The sequence below is a fragment of the Gouania willdenowi genome, chromosome 6 (genome assembly GCF_900634775.1).
Source record: "Gouania willdenowi chromosome 6, fGouWil2.1, whole genome shotgun sequence".
Taxonomy (NCBI): Eukaryota; Metazoa; Chordata; class Actinopteri; order Blenniiformes; family Gobiesocidae; genus Gouania; species Gouania willdenowi.
Window position 1 is genome coordinate 55,809,734 of NC_041049.1, and position 13,504 is coordinate 55,823,237.

The window sequence follows — 13,504 nt, forward strand, 5'->3', positions numbered from 1 at the left end:
GGATTAGTTTCAATGGTGTATGCTGTCACTTATACTGTTTCTCTTTGTGTGTCCCTGCTTTTATCTAAAGAATGACCTCATAGGGCAGAGTCTGTTTGATTACCTTCATCCAAAGGACATTGCCAAGGTCAAAGAACAGCTGTCCTCCTCTGACACAGCCCCACGAGAGAGACTTATTGATGCTAAAAGTAAGCAAGTACATAATAAGATGAAATTCTTCTTTTTATTTCCTTTGTGTGTGAGTGGTGGTAAAGCGAACTTCATTATTACTTTTGTTCTATAAATACTTTTTATTTTAATGAACTGCAATTGATTCAGACTAAAAAAGGTTTGGGTGAAAATTATTTTCATGCATGATATTTACCTCCTGTGATTGGCTGTATTTGAAATGCAATACGTTTTGAGTGGCTGACATTACTTTACTTGTAGTTCTTTTCTTGCTAGTACGATTTATTTTTAAGAGTTACATTCTAAGCCAGGGATTCTCAACTAGTGGCTCAGGACCCAAAAATGGGTCACAGACTTGTATTGAGTGGGTTGCGATTTAATGACCGTAGCAAAATGTGGAGCCAGGGTTGAGACCAGTTGAGAACCCCTGATCTAAGCTATGGAGATGTAGTTACTGTACTAGCATCTCCTGCCCCATTATGGTGTTTATTTTAATGCATGTTCTGCTTCAACTAGAAAAGTTTCATTGTCTCTGTTGTTCTGTTGAGCCACAACAAGACTGGTGTAACTGTTTGACATCAGTACTAAAACAACTAAATAGCAACAATAACTTTAGTTACAATGGTAAAATGTATGTTATGTTTTCTATTTTTATCGAAATTGAATTATCCACAATGCCTACGATAGCACTTTATCATAACTTTAATCCTATATGGGAGATTCTCATATCCACTGTCAAGTGATGTAACCCTGAGAAGATCTGATTGAAATATTAGTGAAGGCTATTACATTTAAATGGTGCAAACCCAAACAATTAATTGTTCAATTAATTATTGCTGTATCCTTTTTTCCCCTTTTGTTTGATAACTATATTCATCTGCACGTTTCCAGCTGGTCTTCCAGTGAAAACAGACATCACCCCTGGTCCATCTCGACTTTGCTCTGGAGCCAGACGGTCATTTTTCTGCAGGATGAAGTGCAACAGGCCCTCAGTTAAAGTAGAGGACAAAGACTTTCCATCAACCTGCTCAAAGAAAAAAGGTACTAGTTTCCTGGTTTTTCTCTTTTATTTATAGAGGCACATCCTTTTTAGAAGAAGGAATCACACTTTGGTTAACCTCAAGTGTTCTCCTTACACAACCTCTGTTGTTCAGCATGGAGTGTCTGACGCATATTCCTTTATTCAACCTGAATTTAAACCAAATGGCACAGTGAAAAACTAAACTGCACCTGAGAATCAGGTCTTACATCATCAAGGTAATTCCTTCATTAGACCTTATTCAAATAATGCCGGAAGCTAATAATTGTAGGATGATATAACTCTGCTTAATGAAGCATGCCACCTGTCTCCGCCCATATGTTAATGGTTACATCATAGTCGGTCAGTAAAGTAGTTTCCATGCACTGTCAGACTCCATTGGTGGTAATAAAGTGCTCTATAAGTAACTCTTTTAACCGTTTCAATCCACTGCGCCATAAACAATCCTTGGTACTAAGCTTTATATTTGGAAGCCGAGTGAGACTCTTTCAATCATATGAAGCGTATTGATGCAGATCAAATAAGTCAGGTGTGTAAGCACCCTGTGTGGCCCAGTGATTTCAGCTGTTTTAATAACAGCAGAAGCATTGCTGAGTGCTGTTACATCATGTCTGGGACTATATAGAAGGGATAAATAAAGCTTAAGATGATGAATGCTCTCATTAGCTGCCATTCACCTTTTTTATTTCCTTTTACTAATTACTGGATTGAAGTCTTCTTGAAGTCAGGTGTTTTCTTGTGATTTTTTTTTGGGGGGTTCAGGTAGGGCTGCATGATTATGGCCAAAATGATAATCACGATTATTTGGATTAATATTGTAATCACGATTATTCATCAAAAGATTTTATTTAACTCGTTTTTAGCTTTTTTTTGCACTCTAAACTGTTCACATATTGCTTTAAACAAGAATAATGATAAATAGTCAAATTTACCCAAGAATGTAAAATGTACCGGTACAATGGGCTAACAACATACATACATGTTATAGACTCAGAGTGAAACTCATTGAAAACAATTACAGCATATAAAGAAAAAAAACCTTATCATATCAACTTGTTGCTGACCTCGGAGCATGTGAACATGTAGCTTTTTCTTAATAAAAACTAGTTAAAAAAAAAAAAAAACAGCGCTGCAGGTTGGTCACTCTGCTGAATTACTGCTGAAGCGTTGCTCGCTTGTTATTAAGGTATCTTAATAAAGCCTTGGTCATATCACTGGTGGTTGGACAAGTACTGGGGCAGAGAAAGTCCCTGGTTTGATATGCAGTAATCGTAATCAGGATTAATTGTGCAGCTCTAGGTTCAGGTTTTGTATTTGATTGTAAATTAAACTGATTAGCTTTAAGCAATAGGACTACTGGTGAGGTGAATTACGATGATTCCCTTTTTATACTGGCACCTGTTACATTACCAGGTTAGATGGCAAATGATTGTTTTGTGAAGTGTTGTTAAGGTGTTCACACTTAGAATATGATAAATGAGAACGTTTAGGGATTTCAGTTTATGATGTGCTGCAGCAGCTTGAGAGTTAGGGCAACAAAGCTGGCTCCATGTCCCGCTGCTCAGGAACTGAAGTGTCGACTCATTCTTTATCTTTGTAGTCAGAAGATGATCTTGGTACACAAGTCATGCAGACCAGTGTCACCGCTCATGCGGAACCTTTAACTTTAGCCCGGCTGATTTTTCGACCGCTTTTTGCTATCACTGATTAATGGACATCTGTGGCTCCGTGCATTATAAACTGCTGCTTATGAATTTGCATTAATGGTTGCAAAATTACAACACTGGGAGAAGTGCACGAGTTCATTGTTTACAGTTAAATTTTGCCTTTTTTTTGATTGAGCCATGTTTATTGTTTGCGCTTTGAGCAAGTTTATTTTTATGTTGATAGTGTTACTAATTCATTTAAATTTAGTTTTGGTGCGCAAGGTGGCTTAGTGGTTAGCACGTCTGCCTCACAGCATGAAGGTTCTGGGTTCAAGCCCTGGGGTGGGCACCTGGTTCCTTTCTGTGTAGAGTTTGCATGTTCTCCGGGTACTCCGGCTTCCTCCCACAATCCAAAATTCTTGGAGTCTCTAAGTTGTCCATAGGAGTGAACGAGAGTGAGCGGTTGGCTGGACTGGCGCCCTGTCCAGGGTGTACCTCCGCCCAGCGCCCAATGAGAAGACTGTATTCATAAATCCAAGTTCCCACAGTCCCTTTCACATGCAACATTCAGTCTGTTGGCATTTTAGCAAACATGGACTTGAACCATCAGACACAAATAGTGGGCTGAAGCCAAACTTTAACTTTGTTTTTTATAGCATAATGTGCCAAGATATCATCCCACATTTATTGTGTTCAGTTGTTCCATCCAAATGTTGACTCAATCTGCCTGAGTCATGCAGTCAGACATAATACTGAGTTATTTGAGTTACTAAAGCCTTTTCTTCATCTCTGGCCAGTCCTGCCTTTACTTTCTCCTCCTTTTCTCATCATTGCCTACAAATAATAGAGATTGCACCAGCAACTATGTCATGTTCATAGCTGCTTAACTCTTGCATTTTAGCTGTTTTTATTCTGGGAATCATGACATGTGATGTGTCTACATTTGTAAATGGATTAGGATAGTTTCTAGTGTTAATATTAGGGATGTAAAGATTAATCGTGAGGCAGTTAAAAATCGATTCAAAGGTGTGACGGTTCATATCGATATTCTGAAATGAAATCGCAGTACTTTTTTTTTTTTTTTTTTTTACAGCAGAGGGCGGTATCGTGTTTTAAATCATAAGTGTGGAAGCATTGTGGCTTCCCCAAGACAAAATGAAAGAAGTGAGAAAGAAAGAACATGTGAAATCCAATGTAAGAGAAGCACAGAGAGGAAAGGGAGAAACAAGAGAGAGAGAGAATGAAAGCCATAGTTTGTTTATTTATATTATTTCTTTGTGTGATGTTTTAAAGTCCACTTGTTAAGGTACAAATACATTTTCAGTTGCACAACTATTATGCAGTTTTTCATCGTTTACTGTAGAGCCAGAATTTAAATGAATAGGCTTCTTCTTCATTTGTACTATTTATTTATTTCATTCAGCATTTATTTTTAAGTAATTTACATTGTTTGGCATAGTTTATCAAGGGATTTTTTGACAATGAAAGATAAAAGAAAATAGTACAGTTTTTTTTTTCGAAGAAAATGCGTTTTTTAGTTATTCAGTCATCATTTGTCTACTGTCTCATTTTGTAAAATAAATCGTGAGCGAATCGTATCATGAACCCAGTATCGTGAATCGAATCGCATTGGAAGTTAAGTGAATCGTTACATCCCTAGTTAATATTGTTTAGTGTTTTAAATCTCATTTGTTTTGTTGTTTTTTAGAACTTTTTTTTCTTCAATGCAGACAACTGGTACATTTTCAAACACAATTTTCTAACTTATTACATTTTCTAAAATTCTTACAGCTGTATCCATATTGTGTTGTGATTGACAGATGGTAGCAGTCGTATTTTAATAGTAACACATGACTTTAACAAAGTGATGTTGTTCATAAAGGCAACCAGGTGAGGATAAATCAAATAAAAAATGAATAAAAACTTTAAATAAAAATAAATGAAATTAAAAAAACAAGAACCAGATATGTGGGATTGACAAGATTGGTTTGGAGTGAGTGGATTAATATGTATATGTGGGTGGGTTCAGATAATTATGGCCTCAGCAGGTTTCCATCTAGTAAAACCTATTTCTCAAAGCGTATGTGATTTTCTCTATGTGGTATATATATATATATATATATATATATATATAAGTTTCTCAGTCCACATATTGTATTAAATTGCATTTTTCTCTGTTAATATAAGCTAGTCGACAATTATTCCACATTGGTACTAACACCCAGATGATTTTGTCAAAAGTCAAATTTTTTTTCCAAGTTTCAAATTGCCCAGATGGTTGAACATGTGGTTTGATAATATTGATCTGCTGCTTTCTAATGATGGTGATTGATGAGACAAGGTGGGAAAGTTTCTGTGGCTTTTTAAAATGAGTTTGAGTTGGATCGCTCAGTCAGCTCTGAAATCTCTCACTGGGAAACCAAACAAAAGTCTTATTCCGCTCAGTGACTTGTTAAATCTTTGCTCGACATGATTCTTGTATCCTGCTACGTTTAAGTGCTGTTTATTCCTGAAAACCCATCTTTTCTTTCTCTCTCCCTGTCATTACAGCAGACCGTAAGAGCTTTTGCACCATCCACAGCACAGGCTACCTTAAGAGTTGGCCTCCCACAAAGATGGGCCTCGACGAGGACAACGAGCCTGACAACGAGGGCTGCAACCTGAGCTGCCTGGTGGCCATCGGCCGCCTGCACCCGCACATCGTTCCCCAGCCCAGCCTGGCAGACATCAGAGTGAAGCCCACCGAGTATGTTTCACGACACGCCATCGACGGCAAATTTGTCTTTGTTGACCAGAGGTGAGTGTGCTTAAATGATCTTATGAACAGGATGGGATCTGGTTCTGATAAATGTAAAAAAAGTTTTGAACATCTCATTAATTATTCATTTTAAATTAATAGTAGAAGGGAATCTGGGTTTTTGAGATGTTTGCATGAACTAGCGCAGGGATGGGCAACTCTTATCGCTGCAGGGCCACAAAAATGTGATTGTCTGATCTGAGAGCCACATTATCAATGTTCTTGCAATAACGACCAATTCAAGCATGAGAAAACAAAGGGATTTGTCTTTGTTCTCTTTTTGTGTAGTTTGGTTGTTGTTTTCTGAGTTCTTTGTCATTTTGTGTGTTTTTGGAGTCATTTTGTGTATTTATCTATCAATTTGGGAATTACGGCTGAGTCTTTATATGTGTTATTGTTATTCTCATGTGTTATGTTTGCATTTTGTTTATTCTGCATCTGCAATCTGCATGCTTTTTTTGTAGTTTTTCTGTATTTTTGTTTTGTTTTTTTCAGTTAATTTATGTAATTGTGCAAGCATTGTGTACGTCTTTGAAGTCATTTTGTGTATGTGTTGTTGTTTTGTGTGTTTAGGTGGTGGTTTTGTGTGTCTGATGTCCTTTTGTTATTAATGAGTCTTTGTGAATTTTTTCTAACTTTTTGGGGTTTTTTGTTGTTGCTTCGCGTATTTATTGGTATTTTGTGTATTATGTTCAGCTTTTTTTTTTTACTTCCAATTTCTTGAATTACATTTTTTGGTGGACTTGGGGGCCGTACAGATATAGACTAAGGGCCACCAGTTGCCCATGTCGGATCAAGGGTTTGTCTAGTTTTGTGTTTGTTTTTTTTACTCTTGGTTTCTCCACCAGATGGCTTAAATGTGTTGGCATGTTCAGTCACAGAGAGTCAAGCTTCCGCTCTGAGCCACATGCTATGTACATCCATTTGTTTTAGTAATAATACTGTACCGTTAACGGCTAAAGATACCTTTACTGTATGTGCTGAAATTAAAAGCATAACTTTAAACCTGTCTGAGAAGCTTTATCTGGCTACCTGCAAATATGCCTTTTAAGTCTTTTTTTTGTTTTTTGTTTTCTCCTTGTCCAGAGCCACGGCCATCCTAGCCTACCTGCCCCAGGAGCTGCTGGGAACCTCGTTTTATGAATATTTCCACCAGGATGACATCGGTCACCTCGCAGAGTGTCATAGACAAGGTACGCTCTCAGAAGCCTGTGAATACTTGCTTTAAGGAAATGCTTCTTCAGAGAAAGGAAAACCCCCAAAATATTTTTAGGTTTTGAAATATAATGGCAAAAAAAAGAGTGCGGTATCACATGTCAACAATACCAAGGCTCCTGTACATCACTGGGTTCCACCCGTCCCTAAACGGTTAAAAGATTGATGATATTTTAGTCAAACTGGATGTCGCAGTTTTATAGTTTGCGAAGAAGTGAAACTGAGCATCGAAGAAGAGTTGATAAGGATGAGTGAGAAGAAATAATTACAGTAGTTGCAAAGAAATGAAATTCTTAAACTCCATCACACGTGGCTCTATTTACGAAGGAAAGGGACACAATTCCAGAAATATTTTGCATTGCAAAATGTAACAATAATCATCCAAGTCCATGAAATGTTTTTGCTCTATGCAGCATGTAATGAACTAAAAAATATCTTACAGAGTAACTAAACCCCTGCTTTCTCCTGACCTGCCACTAGGAAGGAAATTTAAAAAATGCCTTGCTAACACACTCACCAGTTGGCCTGTTGGTAGTAGTTCTAACCAGGAGGGGGTGACATTACCAGCAGCTCTTCATTCACTACAGACCTTGCATCAAAGGAAACCATCTTAGTAAACACAAGGTTTGAAACAAGGTGTCAGTGAATGCAGCACAATTACATTCATGTGTCAGTGTTTAGCATTTGGCTTGTGAATTGTTTGTTGGTTCTAAAAGTGAAATGTCTTCCCCTGGATACAGAACCCAGATGTGATGTTTGCAGGTGGCGTGTTAGTAACGAAACTGAGTAGTCAGAGAGCAGCGATGATCACATGTGACTACACTGTTTAACAAATGTGTCTTGCTTTTCTGTAGATAAGCACATTTCTGATGCATGTCTTAGATGTTCTAGAGTGACCCTTTATCTCCGGCCCATTCAGTGTCATTGACTTAGGTGAAAAAAATGACTTACATTTTTAAGACAAAATAAATTAACCTGAATGACATATCCTGATGGGTTTTGCCTTAAGATTTAAATTGTAACATCCAGAATTTATTCCCTAATTTTTAAAGAAATCTTTAGACAATGTGATCATGTTTTGCATCTAAGGAGTAGCTATGATATCAAAGAATAATGTATGCAGTTGCACTTTTAGACATCTAACAAAGTCCACCAGATTTACTGTTGTCATATCTAGAAGATAACAAGCTTGTCTGTGTATATTAACGCATAGTAAACGGTTGGAATCATCAGCTGCTTCACACTTCTGCTATGGCTTTAATTACAGATCAATCATTCTTCTTTCTATGTGTTGTAGATCTGTAACCTTTGGGGTTTGTTGATATGAAACTGTAGAGATGATATTTGGTGTTTAATAAATGTCACTTTTAATGGGGAAAAAAAATGTCTTGATTATGGGCGGGGCTCCTGGAGCAGTTAAGACATGCCCAGTCTATACTATAAAATCTCCAATAAACAATCTATGCTATATTAACTACTCATTACACCTCTCTATTCACTCTTCTCTCAATCTAACCTACTCACCACAGATTGTAGAGCCCACAGGTGTTTTTATAAAAGGGGTGGGGCTAACAGTTCTTGTTTATAACGCAAGATGGTCCAAAAACGTCACATGATCTTATTCTCAGCCAATAGCAGAAATCATTTGTAATAGCTGGCTTTCAATCCATAGAGGGCAGTAACTCTGACAATTGAACAACTAAATATGCCAAATTGAAATATTTTGGGTATGAAGTAGTGCTGTTGATTGATCCTGGTCCAACTCTCAACATTTTAGTCAAATACATTTGAAATCAGTGGAAAAAAATAGATTTTGGGGTTTAGTTACTCTTTAAGTAATGCAGTTGAGCCCCTTCTAGATTCAGAACACTCTCTTCAAAGTCCTGCCTCTGTTCCCAGTGCTGCAGATGAGAGAGAAAATCAACACCAACTGTTACAAGTTCAAGATCAAGGACGGCTCTTTCATCACACTGAGAAGCCGATGGTTCAGCTTCATGAACCCTTGGACCAAGGAGGTGGAGTACATCGTCTCCACTAACACCGTTGTGTCGTAAGTGCCAGAAAAACCCTCTTGGTTTTTTTTTTTGGTTTTTTTTGTCGGAATGATTTGAAGACAAGAAGCTAATTCTGCTTCTAACGCTCTCCTCAGGTGTCCTATTATGGAAGGATCAGATTACCCTCCATCTGCTGCCTCTCCTCAGAGCATGGACAGTGTCTTAACCTCAGAAGGTAAAGTTCTTCTTCTGTTTTGTAGGGATTAATTAAAAATAGATGCAGTAAAAGAGCACATGTGGTGATTTACCATCTTCCTTTGTCAGGCTGTTTAATGAGCTTTTTTATTTTTGTCTCTGATTGTTCTGTAGGAGGAGGAAGGCGAGCGCTGCAGACGGTGCCCGGCATTCCTGGAGGAACTCGAGCAGGAGCGGGAAAGATCGGACGCATGATAGCGGAGGAAGTGATGGAGATCCAGAGGTGAGCAGCATCAAGTTCTTTCGACTTTATTTAAAACCAGTGGAGCTCTGTGGCTTCATTTGATCAATTTCTATGAGATAAGATGTGAGGCCAAGATTCGTCTTCTTCTTTCTGACAGATCGTGTGAGAGGTCCGACCTTTAACAGAGTGCTTCATGTCTGTCTTCAGGCTGAGTCATTGTTGGAACCAAGGCTTTAATTTGACAAATGGACACAGATTGTGCCTCGTGAAAAATAGAGCAGTGTTTGCTAGTTTTTCACACTGACAAAGTCTTAGTATCACAGTTGTTTCAAAGTAGATGCATCAACCATTTCTAATCATGGATTTTAACTTGTATCATATTATGTCATATGGTGGAAAGAGTATTTTTTGCAGAACATCTTTTATTTTGAAAAATGCTGTTTCTGTTTTTTGTTTTCATTGAATTACTGTGAGGGGGAAAATGCTTAGTAATAAAAATAATAATAGTCACTATAATAATATTATTAGGGATGCACCGAATATTCGGTGGCCAAATGCATTCGGCTGAATATTGCAAAAAAAAGCCGCTTTCGGTTTAGTGAGTTAAAAGCAAGGCCGAATAGTAGCGTATGATGCGATTAAACAACGTCCAGTGATTTTGAGTCTGAAAAGTGTGCGCGTTGCTGCAGAACCAGCAGCAGCAGCTCCTCCTTTCCGCACACAAACACAGCCAGACTCTCTCCTTACCGCTTACCGCTCTTCGTCATCCGTCACCGCGTAAAAGTTGGAAGCCGTCCAATTCCACATTGGACGGCGCTATTGTTAGCGCTGTGAGTCACGAATCCGTAAACATCCCCATCGTTTCCTCCTCAGTTCACAAGTGATGTCGGGCCTTGCGTCATAGGCTGGTGTAGCATTAGCACGGATTGCTAACAGCTGATGTGTGTAAACAATGGCCGTGGCTCCAAGCAGTGACTCCCAACACAATCGGCAGCAGAAAAAGTAGTGCAGTTTGGGTGTCCAGTGCAGTTTGCATCTACATACTGTATATGGCAATAAAGTATAATATATATTATATATTAAACCACAGTATTTGTTTTAGCTGTTGGATAGTTGGAGAGGGAGGAGCTCACATTCTAGGAGGCGTGTTAGGTGACGTCACTTACCAACGTGGGAAAAACCAAACTCGCCCGTTTAAAGCTGACTTTTTACAAAATGTGGAATAACAAGGGATGGAGGAAACACAACTTTTTCAACTTTGTCCCTCTGAATGAGGCTAAAGGAATGTATGTCACTGTATATCAAACAAAAGTTATTTCTTTTTCATCATACCTCCCCTTTAATGCACTTTATTTTTCTTTTGGAATGCATGTTTTGTTTTATTTGAAGGCCTAATATAATTGGAAAACTTTGTTTGGCTTTTTTTTTTTAAAGCAAAGGCTTCTGGAATATTTAGTAGATGTTTATTGAATATTCTGACATTTTATTTCTTTATAAAAACATGTCTAAAAATTCATTCCAGGCTATTTATGCAGTATTAAAAAAAATAGTGAAAAACTTAACAACCACATTTGGTATTATTCAGCCAAGCGTTTATATTTTATTCGGCTTCAGCTTCAGCCACAAATTTTCATTTCGGTGCATCTTTAATTATTATTGTTGTTCTGCTAGTGGCATTTTTTTCAGTAAGTGAAATAAGCTGTTTTTAAAAACAACCCCTTACCACATTTAGTATTACTGTAGCACATGAAATAATGCCTTATTAAAATATTAAAAGGAGTTGATGGATTCTCTCAGCCAGTATAAAGCCATACAAGTGAAATGCCAAAGAGTGCTGACATAGTAACTTTGTTACTTAAATATTGATAAAACACTCAGTACATTACTTATGAATGATTATTGCTACTGTTATTTTTTAATCTTTAAACAAAGCTGTATTTGTTATCGAAATATTTTGTGGTTGGACAAGCCACGAACAGATTAGTATTAAAACATGCTGTAGCTACAAGTTTTGCACATTATCACAGCCTAAAAATGTCTATTTATTTGTTTTTTTAATTGTTGAACTTGAATGAAAAAAAACTTTTGTCTTATCTTAATTTAGCACTATGGTTATATTTATTGTGGGGCAATGCTGCTTATTAGGCCTTTAAGTAACATTTATAAAATAATTCATATGAAATAATTTTGTTAAGTTGCTGTTTGCTTATTTGTTTTGGACAATAAAAAGAACTCTAAAGGATTTTTGTGTCCCGTGAATCTCTTTGCTATGGAATAAGATCAAAAAGCATGAAAAAATACAGCTTTAAAGTGAATCAAGTTTGACTCCATCAGAAAGTAAGATATTTTTATATTGCTTACTACAACCACATCTTTCTTGTTTCTTCATCAGGATTCGAGGCTCCTCCCCTTCTAGCTGTGGCTCCAGCCCATTGAATATTACCAGCACGCCCCCACCCGACACCTGCTCCCCAGGAGGAAAAAAGGTAAAACACACATGTCTAAATATCTGTGATAACAGGCGGGAACCTGAAGCACCTGAGAGCGCTTTAAACTCTGTCATTATTGACACAAAAATAAGATGTAGCTCCATAAATTTAAAGCTGTGGTTGGGTCTAAATATGTCACTTAAGGTGGTTCACAATATAATGCTATATAAAAAAATAAAAAAAAAGTGTTCCAAATTTTGCCTGATGCCATTTTGCCATGTTCCTATTGATATTTTGAATGTCTGTACCAAAAGTTGAGACAATATAACGTGCGTAAAGGATGGCACACTTTTTTTATTGCTCAACCAAAGAATGCGTAAGAGATATCAGAAACTCAAACGATATAAAGGTAAATATGGGCATTAATAGTTTCTCTCTGTATCCATACTAATTTAGTAAGAACATTTAGAACAGTTCAAAAACTATTCCTGAAAACAGGGCCGACCTGCTCTCTAGGCAACCTAGGTGGCCCCCTAGGGCGCCATCTGCTGGAGGGGTGCCAAGTTACACCCCCCAAAATACATGAAACACACCATTTACAATGGCTGTACATGTTTTCTCTTAATTAAATAATAATGTAAAAAATCTGTAACCTTACCTGCTGATCTTTTGCTCATATTTATGCATATTTAGTAATAATTTTATTGTGTTGTTTGTACTTTGTGTTCTTTGGTTTTAAGATGTTTGTTGCTGACTCGTGAAAACCAAACAGAAAAGTAGAAATTTTGTTGCACTAAAACTTTTATATTTTATTTTGGATTTTGCACCATTGTTGTTGTTCCCTCAGGACATTTGCACTATACCTGTAGATGTTATACTGTATTATAGTGTATTATTCTAATTTTCTAAAATAGATCATATATAGTTTTTCAATGGTTTGTTGTCAGCGAATGACCTAAAGAAAATAGAAAAACATCAACCATTTTGGTAACGGATGCTAACAATGTTGTTGTGAACAAGGCATAAAGCGACCTGGCAAAAAAAGAATTTTGTGAACCACCCTAATGTCACTGGTGTTGCTGGTCATTAATGTGTTGCCGTTCCTGTAGATCCAGAACGGAGGGACGCCTGAGCTCCCCAGCACAGGGATAATTCCAGGACCGGATTCTGTGGGGTACCCCTACTCCAACCCCTCCATCATGAGTGAGTCCTCAAGCCTTTTTATAACAGCCTTTTCTCTTTTTTTAATGAGGTCAATAGATTTAAAAATGTGTGCCATTTATTAATTATGCTCTGTAAATAGTTAATTTAATTAATCTGTTTTTTTAATCGCACATAGCTCACAAACTCCCCCAACTTGAGGTATTTTCATTTAAATTACATTATTGTGGCAGATCAAAACATTGATATATAACAAAGTGTCTTTATAAAGTTATTGTTTTTAACAGACTTAAACAGATGCAGGCGTAGACATGTGTACTTTTGTCAATCTCCAAATAACAGAAAATACAAATGAAATAAAACGTCACATGTAGCGCTATAAGTTAGCACATCATAAACCGAACTTATATTATAATAATATAATAATATTCATCCAGTGAGCTTGTTCATTTGTCAGACACGGTATGCTTCAGAATGTTGCAGCTAGCACTGTTCATGTGTCTGCGCTAGCTGTCCGTGCTGTCCGTCCGTGCGAAAGCTCCGGCTGCCAAAGTTTTTCTTGCACAATTTGCACACAACTGGGTTTTAAGACAACATTAACACCAACTAAGCTGAG

At 37.3% G+C, this 13,504-nt stretch overlaps 1 protein-coding gene across 1 annotated transcript in view; it reads left to right on the forward strand.

The window, feature by feature from the left end:
* The window catches only part of bmal1a (basic helix-loop-helix ARNT like 1a), a 31,136-nt gene that overhangs the window by 14,954 nt on the left and 2,678 nt on the right, over nt 1-13,504 (forward strand). Inside the window, exons 11-19 of the mRNA XM_028449933.1 lie at nt 71-188; nt 1,060-1,209; nt 5,404-5,650; nt 6,737-6,843; nt 8,765-8,915; nt 9,015-9,094; nt 9,229-9,337; nt 11,691-11,784; nt 12,837-12,930. Of these exons, the coding sequence (XP_028305734.1) occupies nt 71-188; nt 1,060-1,209; nt 5,404-5,650; nt 6,737-6,843; nt 8,765-8,915; nt 9,015-9,094; nt 9,229-9,337; nt 11,691-11,784; nt 12,837-12,930 (1,150 nt within the window). The remainder of the gene's footprint in view (nt 1-70; nt 189-1,059; nt 1,210-5,403; nt 5,651-6,736; nt 6,844-8,764; nt 8,916-9,014; nt 9,095-9,228; nt 9,338-11,690; nt 11,785-12,836; nt 12,931-13,504) is intronic.